This window comes from Scyliorhinus canicula, chromosome 3 (assembly GCF_902713615.1).
Source record: "Scyliorhinus canicula chromosome 3, sScyCan1.1, whole genome shotgun sequence".
Taxonomy (NCBI): domain Eukaryota; kingdom Metazoa; phylum Chordata; class Chondrichthyes; order Carcharhiniformes; family Scyliorhinidae; genus Scyliorhinus; species Scyliorhinus canicula.
Window position 1 is genome coordinate 92,403,164 of NC_052148.1, and position 18,679 is coordinate 92,421,842.

The 18,679-nt window shown below is 42.7% G+C and overlaps 1 protein-coding gene across 4 annotated transcripts in view; it reads right to left on the bottom strand.

Moving 5' to 3' along the window:
• Positions 1-18,679, bottom strand: part of arl15b (ADP-ribosylation factor-like 15b) — a 373,635-nt gene that overhangs the window by 235,949 nt on the left and 119,007 nt on the right. For 3 of the 4 annotated variants that reach the window (XR_005459967.1, XM_038790891.1, XM_038790893.1), the window contains exon 2: positions 11,125-11,175. The exons of the other annotated variant lie outside the window; for it this stretch is intronic. Coding sequence is in view for 2 of the 3 variants with exons in the window: in XM_038790891.1 (XP_038646819.1) it covers positions 11,125-11,175 (51 nt within the window). In the remaining variant the exon portion in view is untranslated. The remainder of the gene's footprint in view (positions 1-11,124; positions 11,176-18,679) is intronic. 4 annotated transcript variants of the gene reach the window in all.

The window sequence follows — 18,679 nt, forward strand, 5'->3', positions numbered from 1 at the left end:
TGATACACACACACACACAAGTCAAAAATAATACTCTTTATAAAGGTGGGTATTGCTGAGAACGCCTGCAAGGTAAGAACAAGCCACTACAGTTAAATCCTGCACACTGAAGGAAACAAATAAAAACTTACTCAAGAATTAATTTGACCTTAAAAACAGGTCAAGATTTTAGCATGACTATTGCATCTTAAATCAAGCAACTTTAATAGTAATGGTCAAACTGTTAAACTTATTTTGGGTCAAAATCCTGACTCACTTCCTAACAGCACTGTCGACGCACCTACATCACATGGACTGCAGCGGTTCAAAAATCAGAGAATCTTAGAATTTACAGTGCAGAAGGAGACCATTCGGCCCATCAAGTCTGCACCGGCCCTTGGAAAGAGCACCCCACTTAAGCCCTCCATCCTATCCCATAACCCAGCAACCCCATCCAACGTTTTTAGACACCAGGGGCAATTCATCATGACCAATCCACCTAACCTGCACATCTTTGGACTGTGGGAGGAAACCCACGCAGATAAGGGGAGAATGTGCAGACTCCGCACATAGTGACCCAAGCCGGAATCGAACCTGGAACCCTGGAGCTGTGAAGCAACTGTGCTAACAACTGTGCTACCCAGAAGGCAGCTTACCATCAGCTTCAAGGGCAATTAGGGATGGACATTAAGTGCTGGCCTAGCCAGCAATATGCAAATCCCACAAATGAATAAATTAAGAAAAGTGATTTTTTGTTTTCAGAAATTATAGAAAAATATTCAAAAATTCCTACAAGTGCCCTCTGATGTGTAATTTGGCCTTCTGACTTTGGGTTAAAAAACAGAAAGCAACCTTGAGAAAATTCAGGCTTTCCTCTTTCAAAAAAAACTTTCCAATCAAGGGGTAATGCTACAAAAAAGCTGACAAACATCATTTATCTGTATCCTTCTATCACGTTTCATATTGAACCTTGTTCAATCCTCTGTACATGAAGCAATCAACCGAATGCACATTCTTCATCTGAAATCATCATCACAGCAAGATAATGAAATACGTTACACAAAATTATCATCTGCACCACTACGGAATTCAACATACTAACATGGCGGTTCACAGTTTTCCGAAGATTTAATCCTAAACTTAGAATACAGCTCTTAATAGGGTGGTGATGACTTCAACTCTAAAACTGGAATGCCCAAATGATATATAACATAGATCAAAAATAATGGAGGGGCGGGCAGACTCTGGTTGAGTAAGACCTCATGCACATGGTCACCAGTTTCATGGAAAATTGAAAGAATAGCAGAATTGAAGCACTTAACATACCATAAGTGGCACACAATTAATTTCCAATGCTTTGTAATGAATTATTTGTATCAATAACAGGACATAAGAAAATGAAGCACAGTCTGTCATGCTTTGCAAACATGCAACCAATGAACACTCAGAACAGGACACAACCAATGGACAGTCAGGACACTCAGGTGGCATCACCACAAGGGGGCATGACATAAACACTATAAAAGGGATGAGGCACTCACACCCTGCCTCTTTCCACAGACAGACATCTAGAGAGTTAGACAGGGTTGATCAGCAGCATCACACCCCAGCACGTGGCTCAGAGCAAGCTGGTACAGTTAGACTGAGTTACTGCAGTTAGATTAGCAGAGAGTCAAACTCATTTGAGAACTGTGTTAATAGTTCAATAAACACATTGAACTCATTTCAGAGTCTGGAGCATCCTTTAGTTAAGACTGCATCAAGTAGCAGCCTGTGTTATCCGAAGCAGCATAACACAACACAGTCCATAGTTTTTTGTGTACCAGAGCCAAGGGCACAGTTCATCAGAGCAACCATGATACCGTACATTCGGAATTTTAGAATTGCTCACATGTTGCATTGAAGATAGAGAAAGCGCAACTTTTAGAAACAGGACGCTGCAAGCACAGTTGGGTTTGTTGAAGGGAAGGCTGGCAAGGGCCTTCATTGAGGAAAATCTTTCCTTTAAGTCAAGATGATCCACATGTGGGAAAATGTGGCACACTCTTAAGTATAACTTCCTGCAAACAAGTTACACTGTGAAAAGAGTTTGGTCATGCAGCTGTTCTGCATGTTCACCTTGCTGTAAAATTAAACTGCTTGTGTCACATCTGTTCTGTTCTCATCTCATGCTGGTTCACAATCTGTCTTTGTGAAAAGTATGTAATCTAGTTTACATCATAAAATAGGAGGCTATTTTTATACCCTGTGTTACACTTATCGTTTAATTAGTCATGTGGCAATATGCATCAATTCCAATAAAATGAGATGAAGTAAAACCACTTGTAAGAACTGATACCAATGGACCACTTTCCTTCTGGCAGATCTGAATTAGCAACATCCAGTTTGTCAGTGCTGTGCATGCAACCTCTGGTGACTAACAATAATAATTGATACTTAAATAATTTGTGGGTTACAGATCATACTGTATAGCAGTTTTTTTCAAACTCAGGGTCTCGGGTGGATATCGGGAGTGTGGCAGAGCGATCAATTGTAGTGTTCCCGCTCGCGGGAAGAACAACTGCCACGACCGGCTTTTAAGAATGCTGGTCGCGGGCAGTCCCCGATTGGTTGCGGTGTTCGAGGGGAAGGGTGGCGCGAGACTCGGCTATGTGCTGGTTACTGCGCGCGGGGAACATGGGCTGACTGGGACGGGTAACGTAATGCTAACAGCAGTGGCCCCAGCTTGGAGCTCAGTTTAATACATGTCCTTTGCGCGCTGCTCCGCTTGTTCCCCGCCACCGATCAGCAGTACGCAACCTGCAGCTCTGTGGTTAAGCTGCTCAAAAGCAGGCACAGCGGCCGCTTGCACTCCCACGACACTAAGTACTGGTCAGGAAGTGGTCACTTGATTGGGGTGGGTGCAGTGAGAGGAAGCCAGGCCAGGTTTGTCGGCGAGGAATACCGATCCAACTGGGCCAATCAATATGGCTGACGCATGTCAACACTGGAAGAAACCTATAGTCACCACTTGGTGTCACCACTCTCTGGAAACCAGGAAGTAAGTGCTTTTGGTGAGAATGGAGCAAAAGATGACTTGGATGTTTGGATGGTGCAATGCAGTGGAACCAGTGAGAAATAGTGTGACACTGTGCTTGACAAGTTACTTCATCTCCTCTAAAGTCATAGTTTGTCAAGTACCAACAAGATTTACTTTTTTCTAAAATTGTTTAAATTTCTAAAGAAATGGAAATATATTTAAAACAAACGTAAATGTAAGGATGCATATGTTCAACTGAAATTTGTTTTAATTTTTGGCATGTAAAAAGTCAAACTTGGAAAAATCAGGCTGTGGAAATAAAGTTTAAAGTAAAAAAAAACGAATGCCGGCCACGACCAGCCTTTAAATATGAACGATGGAGTCTTTCCGCCAGAGAGAAATCACGTGCCCAGCACATACACGGACGTGCCCTGTACATCAATGCTTTAGCTGCAAAAATCATAAGAGGTGAGATTCCTCCATTTTGTAGCTGCCAGCAAGCAAGCAATAGGACGGTGTGAAGAACTGAATATGGATCATTTTGTAATAAGGAAGAAATACAAGCAGAACAGGATCTCACAACTGAATCTGCTGGAGAGAGCTTCTAGGAGACTCCACGTTAGGATAAAGCAGTGCTGGTGTGCGCTGTATCCAGAGCTTCTGCTGAACAAAGAATTAAGAAACTAAAATCAGGGAGGTATGGCTTTAATTGTGCCAATGCAAATCAGGATGCAAAGCCCACGTTTGTTATATGTTTGCTATAGGGAAGTACTAGCAAATCAAGTTTAAAACCCTCAAATCTGCAAAGGCATTTGAAGACTAAGCATGGCGAGTTTGAAGACAAACCTCTTGATTTTTTTTCAAAGGATGCAGCAAGAACTTAAATCATCAGCCAAAGTCCTTAGCAGAAATGTAACATTGAATGACGAAGCAAGAGAGATCATGAGGACGAAGCAGGCTCACCTGTCACATTAAAGGTAAGCAATAATGGCGTGTCACGAAGGTCGGCCGGTCTGGGTCGCTAATGTCAGCCGGCATGTCTCATGAACTTCAGCTGGCATGGGACCCAAAGGACCGCCAGCTGGTAAAAGTAGGTCCCGGGAAAAAAGGGTTGAAATACACTGCTGTATAGTATCAGCTGAGGCTATCCATGAAGGCCCAATCTTCACAACAGTGCCCCTCGCTGGAGGTGTGGTGACCCTCAGGTTAAATTACCAGCCAGCGCTCTCAAATGGGACCGCGGCTACATTTATTTTAAACCATGAAAAAAAGTACATACAATTTATAATCTCAATTCTGAAAATAGATTCTGCTCTATTAAAACATAATAAGCACTTAAGAGGTGAAAATCTAATGCAAGGAAGCATAAAACCAATTATACTTGACAGCATATTTTAAAATAAAGACATAGGATTTCCTCTTTAAATGCAAACGGAAAGGAAAAATTCTCTGCAATACCCATAATTTACCACAAGGTGACATCATGGATCACAAATCCATCTCAATAAAAGCACAAAAATATTCAAAATCTGAACCAAAAACAGAAAATTGTGGAAATGCGTAATTGATCCAATAAGGTCTGTGTTGAGAAATATTTCATGTATAGACCCTTCTCTTCTAATTGAAGGTCTACACATTGTTACGGTAATGTTTTGGACATATCACTGGTTTATCTGGCCTATGCTTTCAAACACCCTTTATTCCCTAAATGGGATTGTGAAATCATTGGCTGTGTTTCCTTTCCAACTCGAAACATTACATTTTTATTTTGAAAAATAAAACATTCTTGGATGGAAATCCTTAGAGCTTGCGGCATTGCTTATAGTCAAAGTGCCAAAGCTCTTTACTGTGGGTTCTTTTGCGATACTTAGGGATTCTAATCTGCTTTCTCTCATATGCCGATTAACTTGTTTCAGTACTCTCACATTGAAGGAGTTTAAGTCCCACACGAGACTCGAGCACAAAATCACTGGCACTTCAGGACTATGTACAACACAGAGGTCTCTGCTCAGGTGGATAAGAGATAAGTTAATCCAGATCTTCCTGTAAATGCTGAAGATCAGCTGTGTCCCTGCAGCATCACCCCCAATATACTTTTCAAACCTAGTATCCCAAGGAAAGGCAGGTACAGCAAGTAATTAGGAAGGCAAATGGTATGCTAGCCTTTATTGCAAGAAGATTTCTGGGTAACAGCAAGGAAGTCCTGTTGCTCTCATATAGATGAGACAGCTCCTGGAGTACTTTTTGGTCTCCATACCCAAAGGACGATATACCTGCCCAAGAGAGAATGCAATAAAGACTCACTGGATTGATTCGTGGATGAGGGGTTGAGTAGAATGGACCTATGTTAAGTGGAGTTTAGATGAACAAAGAGGTGGTCTAATTGAAACATACAAAATTCTTAAGGGGTTTCACAGGGCCGATACAGAGAAGCTTTACCCCAGGCTGGAAAGTCCCAAAACAGGGGTAATAGTCTCAGGGAAAGGTGTTGGCTGAGATAAAAAAGAAAGAATACAGCACAGGAACAGGCCCTTCGACCCACGATGTTGTGCCGAATTTTTGTCCTAGGTTAATCATAGATCATAGAATTTTGGACACTAAGGGCAATTTATCATGGCCACTCCACCAACCTGCACATCTTTGGACTGTGGGAGGAAACCAGAGCACCCGGAGGAAACCCACGCACACACTGGGAGGATGTGCAGACTCCACACAGATAGTGACCCAAGCCGAGATCGAACCTGGGACCCTGAAGCTGTGAAGCAATTGGCTATCCACAATGCTACCGTGCTGCCCTTAAGAACAAATTAATCTGCACTCCATTACTCTACCATAATCCATTTACATATCCAATAGCCGCTTGAAGGTCCCCGACGTTTCTGACTCAACTACTTCCACAGGCAGTGCATTCCATGCCCCCACTACTCTCTGGGTAAAGAACCTACCTCTGACATCCCCCCCTATCTCTTCCACCATTTACCTTAAATTTATGTGTCCTTGTAATGGTTTGTTCCACCTGGGGAAAAAGTCTCTGGCATGTCTACTCTATCTATTCCCTGATCATCCTATAAACCTCTATCAAGTCACCCCTCATCCTTCTCTGTTCTAATGAGAAAAGGCCTAGCACCCTCAACCTTTCCTCGTAAGACCTACTCTCCATTCCAGGCAACATCCTGGTAAATCTCCTTTGCACCTTTTCCAAAGCTTCCACATCCTTCCTAAAATGAGGTGACCAGAACTGCACACAGTACTCCAAATGTGGCCGTACCAAGGTTTTGACCAGCTGCATCATCACCTCATGGCTCTTAAATTCAATCCCTCTGCTAATGAACGCTAGCACACCATAGGCCTTCTTCACAGCTCTATCCACTTGAGTGGCAACTTTCAAAGATCTATGAACATAGACCCCAAGATCTCTCTGCTCCTCTACATTGCCAAGAACCCTACCGTTAACCCTGTATTCCGCATTCATATTTGTCCTTCCAAAATGGACAACCTCACACTTGTCAGGATGAAACTCCATCTGCCACTTCTCAGCCCAGCTCTGCATCCTATCTATGTCTCTTTGCAGCCGACAACAGCCCTCCTCACTATCCACAGGGGCTGTTTAGCACAGGGCTAAATCGCTGGCTTTGAAAGCAGACCAAGCAGGCCAGCAGCACGGTTCGATTCCCGTAACCCTCCCCGAACAGGCGCCGGAATGTGGTGACTAGGGGCTTTTCACAGTGACTTCATTTGAAGCCTACTCGTGACAATAAGCGATTTTCATTTTCATTTCAACTCCACCAATCTTCGTATCATCTGCAAATTTACTGACCCACCCTTCAACTCCCTCATCCAAGTCATTAATGAAAATCACAAACAGCAGAGAACCCAGAACTGATCCCTGCGGTACGCCACTGGTAACTGGGCACCAGGCCGAATTTTTTGCCATCCACCACCACTCTCTGACTTCCATCAGTTAGCCAGTTCATTATCCAACTGGCCACATTTCCCACTATCCCATGCCTCCTTACTTTCTGCATAAGCCTACCATGGGGTACCTTATCAAATACCTTACTAAAATCCATGTACACTACATCCACTGCTTTACCTTCATCCACATGCTTGGTCACCTCCTCAAAAGAAGTCAATAAGATTTGTAAGGCAAGACCTACCCCTCACAAATCCGTGCTGACTATCCCTAATCAAGCAGTGTCTTTCCAGATGCTCAGAAATCCTATCCCTCAGTACCCTTTCCATTACTTTTCCCACCACCGAAGCAAGACTAACTGGCCTGTAATTCCCAGGGTTATCCCTATTCCCTTTTTTGAACAGGGGCACGGCATTCGCCACTCTCCAATCCCCTGGTACCACGCCTGTTGACAGCGAGGACGAAAAGATCATTGCCAATGGCTCTGCAATTTCATTTCTTGCTTCCCATAGAATCCTTGGATATATCCCGTCAGGCCCGGGGGACTTGTCTATCCTCAAGTTTTTCAAAACGCCCAACACATCTTCCTTCCTAACAAGTATCTCCTCGAGCTTACCAGTTTGTTTCACACTGTCCTCTCCAACAATATGGCCCCTCTCATTTGTAAATACTGAAGAAAAGTACTCGTTCAAGACCTCTCCTATCTCTTCACACTCAATACACAATCTCCCGCTATTGTCCTTGATCGGACCTACCCTCGCTCGAGTCATTCTCATATTTCTCACATGTGTAAAAGGTCTTAGGGTTTTCCTTGATCCTACCTGCCAAAGACTTTTCATGCCCTCTCTTAGCTCTCCTAATCCCTTTCTTCAGTTCCCTCCTGGCTATCTTGTATCCCTCCAGCGCCCTGTCTGAACCTTGTTTCCTCAGCCTTACATAAGTCTCCTTCTTCCTCTTAACAAGACATTCAACCTCTCTTGTCACCCATGGTTCCCTCACTCGACCATCTCTTCCCTGCCTGACAGGGACATACATATCAAAGACACGCAGTACCTGTTCCTTGAACAAGTTCCACATTTCACTTGTGTCCTTCCCTGACAGCCTATGTTCCCAACTTATGCACTTCAATTCTTGTCTGACAGCATTGTATTTACCCTTCCCCCAATTGTAAACCTTGCCCTGTCGCACGCACCTATCCCTTTCCATTACTAAAGTGAAAGTCACAGAATTGTGGTCACTACCTCCAAAATGCTCCCCCACTAACAAATCTATCACCTGCCCTGGTTCATTACCAAGTACCAAATCCAATATGGCCTCCCCTCTGGTCGGACAATCTACATACTGTGTTAGAAAAGCTTCCTGGACACACTGCACAAACATTACCCCATCCAAACTATTTGATCTAAAGAGTTTCCACTCAATGTTTGGGAAGTTGAAGTCACCCATGACTACTACCCTGTGACTTCTGCACCTTTCCAAAATCTGTTTCCCAATCTGTTCCTCCACATCTCTGCTGCTATTGGGGGGCCTATAGAAAACTCCCAACAAGGTGACTGCTCCTTTCCTATTTCTGACTTCAACCCATACTACCTCAGTAGGCAGATCTCCCTCGAACTGCCTTTCTGCAGCTGTTTTACTATCTCTAATTAACAATGCCATCTCTCTCCCCCCCCCCCCCCCCCCCCCACCTCTTTTACCACCCTCCCTAATCTTATTGAAACATCTCTAACCAGGAACCTCCAATAACTATTTCTGCCCCTCTTCTATCCAAGTTTCAGTGATGGCCACCACATCGTAGTCCCAAGTACCAACCCATGCCCAAGTTCACCCACCTTATTCCTGATGCTTCTTGCATGGAAGTATACTTTCCTTTGTCAGTGTTACCTTCCCCACTGCGTCACTACATGTTTTGGTGTCCTGAGTATCGGCTTCCTTAGTTGCTGGACTACAAATCCGGTTCCCATTCCCCTGCTAAATTAGTTTAAACCCTCCCGAAGACTACTAGAAAACCTCCCTCCCAGGATATTGGTGCCCCTCTGGTTCAGATGCAACCCGTCCTACTTGTACAGGTCCCATCTTCCCCAGAATGTTCTCCAATTATCCAAATACCTGAAGCCCTCCCTCCTACACCATTCCTGCAGCCAATGTGTTCAACTGCACTCCCTCCCTATTCCTAGCCTCGCTATCACGTGGCACTGGCAACAAACCAGAGATGACAACGCTGTCTGTCCTGGCCTTTAACTTCCAGCCTAACTCCCTAAACTTGTTTATTACCTCCACACCCCTTTTCCTACCTACATCGTTGGTACCAATGTGCACCATGACTTCTGGCTGCTCACCCTCCCCCTTCAGGATTCTGAAGACACGATCCGAGACATCCCTGGCCCTGACATCCATCAACTGCTCCTTAAAAAACTCCCACATGGCAAATGTGGATTTCCCCTCAACCAGCCTCGCCCAAACAACAGTCTCCAAATCCTTCCAAATCTGGTTGGATTTAGTCTTCCCTCAATTTAGCACCTTAACCCTAGGACTAACACTCGCCCTTTTCCATGAGTATCCTAAAGCTTACAGAATTGAGGTCACTGTTCACCACATGTTCTCCCACTACAACATTGATGACCTGTCCTGGCATGTTCCCTAGTACTAGGTCCAATATAGCCCCTCTAGTCGGACTATCCACATAAGGAAATAATTCGAGGCTTGTAAATCTTTGGAACTCTCTACCCCGTAAAGCTTGTTGTTATTTATATTAAAGAATGATATCAATAAACATTTGGAAACAATGATCAACATCCTTCGGTTTCCAGCAATGGGGAAATTTAACACAAGGGAGGTTGTGTAAATCAACATGTGGCTTTTAAATAATCTGTAATTTTTCCTGTCACTTGCTGGTTAATATTTATTATTATACTTTTACTTTACCAAATGATACTTTTACTTAATAGAACAATGTGATGTTGTGTGGTTAATATTTTCTCAAGCTTTGAATGTGTTCTTGTAAAGATGCAGCTCAAGGAAAGAATGACAGGGAGTGGGATAGCTTGATCTTGGTTTTGGACAAAGCTCGGCACAACATCAAGGGCCATCTTACATTGTCTGTGCGGAGTCTCTACGTTCTTCCCGTGTCTGCGTGGATTTCCTCCGGGTGCTCCGGTTTCCTCCCACAGTCCAAAGATGTGCAGGTTAGGTGGATTGGCCATGATAAATAGCCCCTTAGGTGTCCAAAAAGATTAGGTGGGGTTACTGGGTTACAGGATAGGGTGGAGTACTCTTTCCAAGGGCCGGTGCAGACTCGATGGGCCGAATGGCCTCCTTCTGCACTGTAAATTCTATGTCTATGTAATACTGTGTAACAACTATACACAAAACCTCCATGTTCTACATTCACAAAACTCAAAAAATTTATACTTTGAATTTTTTACAAGTCCGGAGAATATTCAACAGAGATTAAAACTGGGAATAATTACTTCTTGAAGAGAAAAGCTACAGCATGGGAAAAGCCATCATATTTAACATGCTGTGGAAATCCAATGAAAAGACCTCATGGTAGTGTTTGCACCTTCCTCTGCTGCAAACATAGTATGAAACTATGTGCAGGCTTCTAAACATAATTAATAACGAGCAGAGACCTGCAAAAGTTTGGAATGCCATTAGTATCTACATTGCAACAGTACCTCTTGATATCACCATTCCATGGCATTCCTCCAACCCCCCTCAATGTTGGCCGAGCACCCATGCCACCTAAATCTCTCCAGCCAGGGTAACATTGTTGTTGGGCTATCCTTACCCATCAATCCTCAAAATATTTGCAGTGAAATTAGGCAGGACTTGTACAAGACAAAAGGGTTACAACTCAGCAGACCAGCTGGTGCTGTTAGAGAGGGTTTTAATTAGCTTGATTGGGGAATGGGAACCAGAGACGGAATTGGGTTAGGAGAGAAACAAAGCTGCTAATGGTAGGAAGAAAAGTAGTAAGCAAAATTGGAAATCAAGTAAGGTCAAAATATAGAAAATGTCATTAACTTCTAGTGGCGGCCATGGAGGAGTAGGTCGCACATTTGCTAGCTCCCGCCTGTGACGGACTTTTGGACCTTTTTCCCATGTTTTTTCCAGATTTTACGGGATAAATCGGTGAAGAGTGAGACAGTAAGGAGAAATCCCCCTCCGGTGTGTGGAGAATTGGACCAGAAGTGATAAAACAGGTTCCAACCTTTCCGCTGCCGCCGCCACGGGGGATACAGGGTAGAGTAGTCTCCAGTACCTGGGTGGGAGAGAGAAAGGTTTCAGATATTTACCAGGAGCTTTCGGAGGCGGAGGAAACTCTGGTGGAGGAACTTAAGGGCAAGTGGGAGGACGAGCTAGGAGGAGAGATAGTGGCGGGTCTATGGGCGGATGCCCTAAGCAGGGTTAATATATCCTCATCATGTGCCAGGCTTAGCCTGATACAATTTAAGATAGTCCACCGGGCACACATGACAGCGGATAGGTTTTCCGGGGTAAAAGATAGGTGTGCGAGGTGCCCAGGAAGCCCAGCAAATCATGTCCACGTGTTTTGGGTATGCCCGGAGCTTAGAGGGTTTTGGCAGGGTTTTGCTAAGGCAATGTCCATTGTGCTAAAAACACGAGTGGTGCCGAGTCCGGAGGTAGCAATCTTTGGAGTGTCGGGAGGAGGGGGCAAAAGAGGCTGACGTCTTGGCCTGTGCCTCTGCTCCCTGGTAGCCCGGAGACAGATCTTATTAATGTGGAGGGACTCTAAGCCCCCCCCCCCCCCCCCGAGTGTCACCCGGAGGTTCATCGACTTACTCGTGGAAAATTAAAATGTCAGCTGATGCAGTATTCCAAGTGGGAGGGCGGATTATTGTTTTATGGTTGGGGTTTGTGAAGATTGAGATGGGGGGAGGGAATGTCTATTATACTATGTTGATGGTATTGTCTATGTTATTTTTATAAAAATTTTCAAATACCTTAATAAAAATATTTTTTTTAAATACATAAAATGTGAAAAAGACAATATTAAAGATGTTCTATCTGAATGCACACATCATTCGCAACAAGGTAGATGAATTTTCGGTACAAATAGGAGCAAACGGGTATAATTTATTTGCCATTATGGAGCTGTACCTGCAGGGTGACCAGGACTGGGAACGGAATATTCAAAAGTATTCAACATTTAAGAAGGCCAGAAAGGAAAAAGGAGGCGGGGTCGCACTGTTAATAAAAAGAGATCAATATCTTATTGAAAAAGGGTCTTGGATCGGAAGAATATGATGTAGAGTCAGCTACGAAACAGCAAGGTCAGCAAACATTGGTATGAGCTATTTATAGGCTACCAAACAGTAGTGGTAATGTGGTACCCGTTACGAATCAGGAAATTAAAAGGCTCATAACAAGGGTAATAAAATAATCATAGAGGACTTCAACCTATATATAGAGTGGGGAAACCAAATTAGTATGAATGCTGTGGAGGACAAATGGACAATTTTTGATTTAGCATTGTGCAATGAGAAAAGACAAGTTCCTGGAATGTATACAAGATGATTTCCTCAAACAGTTTAGTGAAGAACCATCTGGGAAACAGGCTATTTCAGATCTATAGTACTGTGCAATGAGAACGGTCGGTCTAGTTAATAACCTTGTTTGAAAAGGAACCTCGAGGAAAGAGTGACCATAATACAATTAAATTTTACATTAACTTTGAAGTGATGAACGGCAGCATGGTGGTGCAGTGGTTAGCACTGGTATCTCACTGCACTAAGGACCAGGGCAGGTGGATTGACCATGCTAAATTGCCCCTTGATTAGAAAAAAAATAATTGGCTACTTTAAATTTATTTTTTAAAACTTTGAAGAGATGAAGTTTAATCTGAAACTAGGGTCTTAAAGCTAAACAAAGAAATTACGGAGGGGCGAGTTGGCTGTGGTAGATTGGGAAACTGCATTGAAAAGTATTGTTGTGCACTCATGGCATTTTTAGTGTTTCCTTACTAGCAGCCTTGCAGTGGAACAGGGCACTTTAAGTGACCAATGATATGATGCCATCAGAGAAGACATCACTGGCCGTTTGTATGAGCAAACGGGTAACGCAACTTTGCATGTAGTGTTAACATCTTCTTAATAAAGCTCTTTGGTTATTTGAACCTCTGAAGCCTGCAAATTTAATATTGAATCCACCATTTTAAAACTGCCGATGAGGTATGCGAACAGCATACAAAAAACAAATGTAGGTAAGCATTTGTGGGCACCCAAAAAGAAAAATAATTGTCATTACACGAAAGCTGGCTGGCGACAGGGGAGCCAAACATGGTTGAGGCCACCAGAGGAACTGAAAAATCATTGAAGAAAACAGCTTTTCAAAGAACATCGCCATGTACTCTGCCCGAAATGATCTGTAACAGTACTGGGAGCATCGCGAGTAGAAGTACCCTGAAACAACAAATTTAGAGCAGGGGGTGTTGTAAAACACAAGGAAAAGAGGCTGAGCTCAGGTTTGTCTTGTTTTGGGGAGAATTAGTAAGCAAGGAGTGCTAAAGCCAGGTCCTTCGATAGTGAAAAATGCCCAGGGGTTTTGGCACCTTGGGACTGTTTCATGAGAATACAGAGCGATAGAGCTCATATACATAGAGATTCAATTATTTTGTCCACGATATCAGCAGTTATAAAAGTCCCAGCTTTTCTGAGCAGAACAGGGCTTTGAATCATTTAACTTCCTTAGGGGTCTGGAATAGCCAGGCACAAAAATAGTGGGAATATTGGAAGGCCACTAAACACAAAGATCTAGTCATGGAAGAAAAGTTTAGTTTTCAAAAGCACACAAGACTTGTTGAATCAATTATAGAGGTTGTAGCTACCCTGAAACGACTGGCTGAATACTGCAAATTTGATGGGGGGGGGTTAAACGATATCAGATAAGTCTGCGGTTTAAGGAGCGAATCTATTCAAAAGCGGTTGCTAACCACAACCTGACAAAGCAAGCTTTGGAAGTGGCTGTGTCTGTGGGATTAGCAGGAAAAGAAGCTCGACAATTGAGATCATCAGTCGAAACAGACTCTCATTTGCCATAGGCGTGCAACAACCAGACATTGAGCAGCAGATTGTTGGTAAAAAGAGATCATGTGCAGGAATTGTGGCAGAAAGGGCCACTTTGAATACACTTGTTGGAAAAAGAAACGAGCTTCACGCAAAAATTGCAAAGAGCACGAGCCGGACAAATCAAATGGGAAACTGAACAATGGAAAACGTGTCCATATGGCACAAAAAGACACAAGAAGGAACTAAATTCACAGCCTGAAGACAAAGGATCATTAAATGTACTGCTATTGTTGATGCAACAAACTGATATTGGGTCACTCCCTTACCGGGTCAGCCAGCAAAGATGGAGGTGGGAGAAAACATAATGCAAGGTTTTTTTTTAAATGGTGACAGATTGAAAGTATTTTGGTGCCCTTGCTCATGAGTCACTGAAAGATAGCATGTAGGTGCAGCAAGTAATTACGAAGGCAGCTGCTATGTTAGCTTTTATCACAACAGGATTGGAGTACAGGAGTTAAAAAGGTCTTGCTACAAGTCTGTAGAGCCTCGATGAGGCCGCAGTAGTGAAAAAGTAGTGTGCACGGTTTTGGTCTCCTTACCTATAGAACAATATGGCTTGCTGTAGAGGGAGTGCAACAAAAGCTCACCCGATTAATTCCTGGGGTGGCAGGATTGTCCTATGAGGAGAGATCAAGACTGGGCCGTTTGATCCCTGGAGTGGCAGGATTGTCCTATGATTGAAGAGATTGAGACTGGGCCATTCTGAGAGGCAATCTCATTAAAATATATAAAATTCTTATAGGGCTCAACAAGGTAGATGCAGGAAGGATTTTCCTTGGCTTTGGAGGGGGGGGGGGGGGGGGGGGGATACCGTCTCAGAATAAAAGGTAGGCCATTTAGGACTGAGTTTGGGAGGAGTTTCTTCACTCAAGAGTAGCAAATCGTTTGAATTCATTAGTCCAGGAGCCTGTGGAGTCTCAGTCATCGAGCAAGTTCAAATATTTCTAAATAGCAAGTAATCAAGGGATATTGGAATAGTGTAGAGCAGGAAAATCACAGTAGATCAACCATGATCTAATTGAATGGCGGAGTAGGTTCAAGTGGAAAAACAGCCTACTCCTGCTCCTATTTCTCTAGCTCAAATGAATCTCTTGCATCAATACTTCCCATTCCATCCCACTCATGCCATCCCTGTCCCATCTCCCATCCCAAAGTAAACTGGCGCATTATAAAACTATTTTTGTTTTAATGCATTTTGTCAGATATGACCGATTTCTGATCAAAAATGTTTCCTGAACTTCTGAAATACTCATTCTGGACACTGAAAAAACAGCATCCGTCTCCTTCCCTGAAATTGTGAAACTTGAGGTTAAATAAACAGAAAAGGGTTGTGGAGAGAGAAAAACAAAGCAATGACGGAAAACAAGGCACACTGCAGTTCAGCACAATTTAGGTAGCTCCAAATTCAAAATAAGCTCTTTCACTTATCTTGGGGGAAAAAATGAGAAATCGTGGGAAAGAAATGAGAAACCAAAGCTATTGAAAAGCAAGTCATTTTTTCAAAAAGCATACTTTGGAATCCTTTGTTAAAAAAAAATCCCCTTTAGAAATAACAAGTCACCTGTTATCAGTAGTTATAATTTTGCAGTTAAATGCAGCAAATTTAAATAATGTGAAATTTTTTCAAGGATACATGAAGGGAGTTTATTTCCACTCGCATCCTGTAATTCACACCATATAAACTGCAGGTTAATTATAGATATAATACGTAGAAGCCCAACCAGTCCATCTCCAGACAAACAAATACTTCTCACAATACTTATTCATTCTGCTCCCACTATCCTTTTAATCCAGTTTCCTTCATTACAGCCAAGCTATACGTTCAGGTTAGGTGGATTGGCCATTCAGAATTGTCCCTTACTGTCCAATGATTGGTGGGGTTTTGGGATTACAGGGATAGGGGAGTGGGTTTAGGCAGGGTGCTCAATGGGCCAAATGGCCTCTTCCTGCACTGCGGGTATTCTATGATTCTATATAATGTCAAAATGTCAACTACTAACTCTGGGAGTGAAGTTCCCAGCCACAACTTCTAATCTCTTGCATTTCATCTTGTATGTGGCCACTAATTCCAGCCCCTTTCAACTTCTGAAAATAGTCTGCTTGTGTCTGTCTCATGCTTTCGTATTTTCAAATATGCATCATATTGTCCAAACAAAATGCAGCTTTGTACTACAATTTCCACATACTTCGCAGTATCCTAGTGAATCTGCATTGTATACGATCCAAGGCTTAAATATTTTACTCCTCTGTGTAAAGCAAGAGTCATAGATGCACTAAGGTTAGAAAAATAGACTTAATATTTTCTACTCTTCTTGCTCATATTTAAATCACTGAAATAGTATTGTGATGCAAAATTGCATGGGGATTCTATCAGAGTCTCACCATTGCTTCAGCAGAAGACTTGTGTAACCTGGTTATGTGCCTGACAGTTTCCTGAATACTTGAACAGATGGAGGCTCCATGCCTTACAGGCCAATTAATGGACTGGGGTTAATGATTATATATTTGGCAGAAAAAATGTAAAAGTGATGGGGGGGGGTCATGTGGCAGTGTACCATGCAGGGCTTGGTCTAGGCATTTAAAACAATTACTCTGAAGTTAATTTATTTTGAAATTGGGATACTCCCCAACCAAGGGAAACATATTACCTGCAAGTATTGTGTAGGGATCCATGAGACCATCTCTCATTCTTTGAAACTTGAGAAAATACAGGCTCATTTTGCCCACTCTCCTCATAAAACAATCCCACCATCCCCGGGACAAGTCTGATGAACCTTTCTGCACTCCCCATGGCAATAATATCCTTTCTGGGATAAAGGGACTAAAACTGCACAGACTACTCCAGGTGGGGTCTAACCAAGCTTCTATACAATTGATGTAAGACTTCACTGCTCCTACTCAAATCCTCTTGCATTAAAGGTTGACTTTCCATTAGCCCTCCTCAAAGCTTGCTGCACCTGCATGCTAGCCTTCAGTGACTTATGAATAAGGACACCCAGGTCCCTTATACATCTACACTTTCTAGTGTCTTCTCATTGAGGAAATACACTACACATCTGTTCCTTCTACCAAAATGGATTGCCTCACATTTTTCAACATTGTATTCCATCTGCCATGTTTTTTCCCCACTCACTAAGTCTGTCCAAATCCTCCTGTAGCCACTTTATACCTTCCTCACAACACACATTCATACCCAGCTTTGTATCATCTGCAAGTTGGAAATAGTACATTTGGTCCCCACATTCAATTTATTGATATATATTGTGAACAGCTGGGCCCAGGTACTGATCCTGTGGTGCTCCACCAGCCACAGCTTGCCAACGAGAGAAGGACACATGTATTCCTACTCTTTGCTTTCTGCCCTTAGCCAATCCATGACAGTATGTTGTCTCCTATCCCACGTGCCTTTATTTTACCAATTAACCTCCTGTGGGGGCTTAATCAAAAGCCTTATCAACGTCCAAATATACTATGTCCATCAACTTTCCTTTAACAGTTTTGTTAGTAACATCTTCAAAAAACTCCCAGGTTTACCAAACACGATTTCCCATTCATAAAATCATACTGACAATGCCCAATCGATCATGATTGTCCAAGTGTCTATTTATCACAGATTCCAACACTATCCCTGCCACTGATGTACAGCTAACAGGTCTGTAGTTCCCTGTTTTCTCTCTCTCTCTCTCTCCCTTCTTAAACTGAAGGGTGACATTTGCCACCTTCCGATCATCAATGCATCCACCACCTCCATAACAAACTCTTTCAACACTCTGGGATGCGTAGTATCAGGTCCTGGGACTTATCACCTTAATTAAATTCTCCTATACAACCTTCTTACTTATACCAATTTCTTTCAACTCCGCATTCTCCCCAGTCCCTTGGGTCTCTAGAGCTGGGAGATTGCCCACATCTTTCTCAGTGAACACAGACACAAGTAATCATTTAGCTTCTCTATTTCTCTAGTTCCCATTCTGAATTCTCCTGACTTTGCCTGTAATGGATCACATTTGCCTCAGCCAGACCCTTCCTTTTTACATTCCTATTGAACCTCTTACAGTCTTTTTTATGTTTTTGCTAGATGGCATTCATATTCTGTTCTCCCTTTATCAGTTTCTTGGCCTTCTTTTGTTGTATTCTAAAAACCTCCCAATCCTCAGGTTAACTACCATATCTGGCAATGTTATAAGCCTTTCCTTTTAATCTTAAGCATTGCTTAACTTCCTTTGTTAGCCATGGTTGACTGGCTTTTATTTGGATGTTTATACCCTGAAGGAATGTATAGGTGCTGTATGTTATGCAATAGTTCTTTGCAGACTATCCATTGCCTGCACAGTCATGCCTTTTAATGTGTTTTCCCAATCCAGCTCAGCCAATTTGTCCCTTATGCCTTAGCTTCATATTGAACTTCCTCAGTTTCAAAAGTAATGTAAAATTCGATCAGTGTTATCACTCCTCCTAAAAAGGAGTTTTTTTTAAACGACTAGATTATTAATTAGCCCTTTTTTATTACCCAATACTAGATCTAGAACATAGAACATAGAACAGTACAACACAGTACAGGCTCTTCGGCCCACAATATTGTGCCGAACTAGTCTGAAGCCAAGATCAAATCAACCTACTCCGAATCATTCTAGTGCACTCCATATGCCTATCCAATAACCGCTTGAAAGTTCCTAA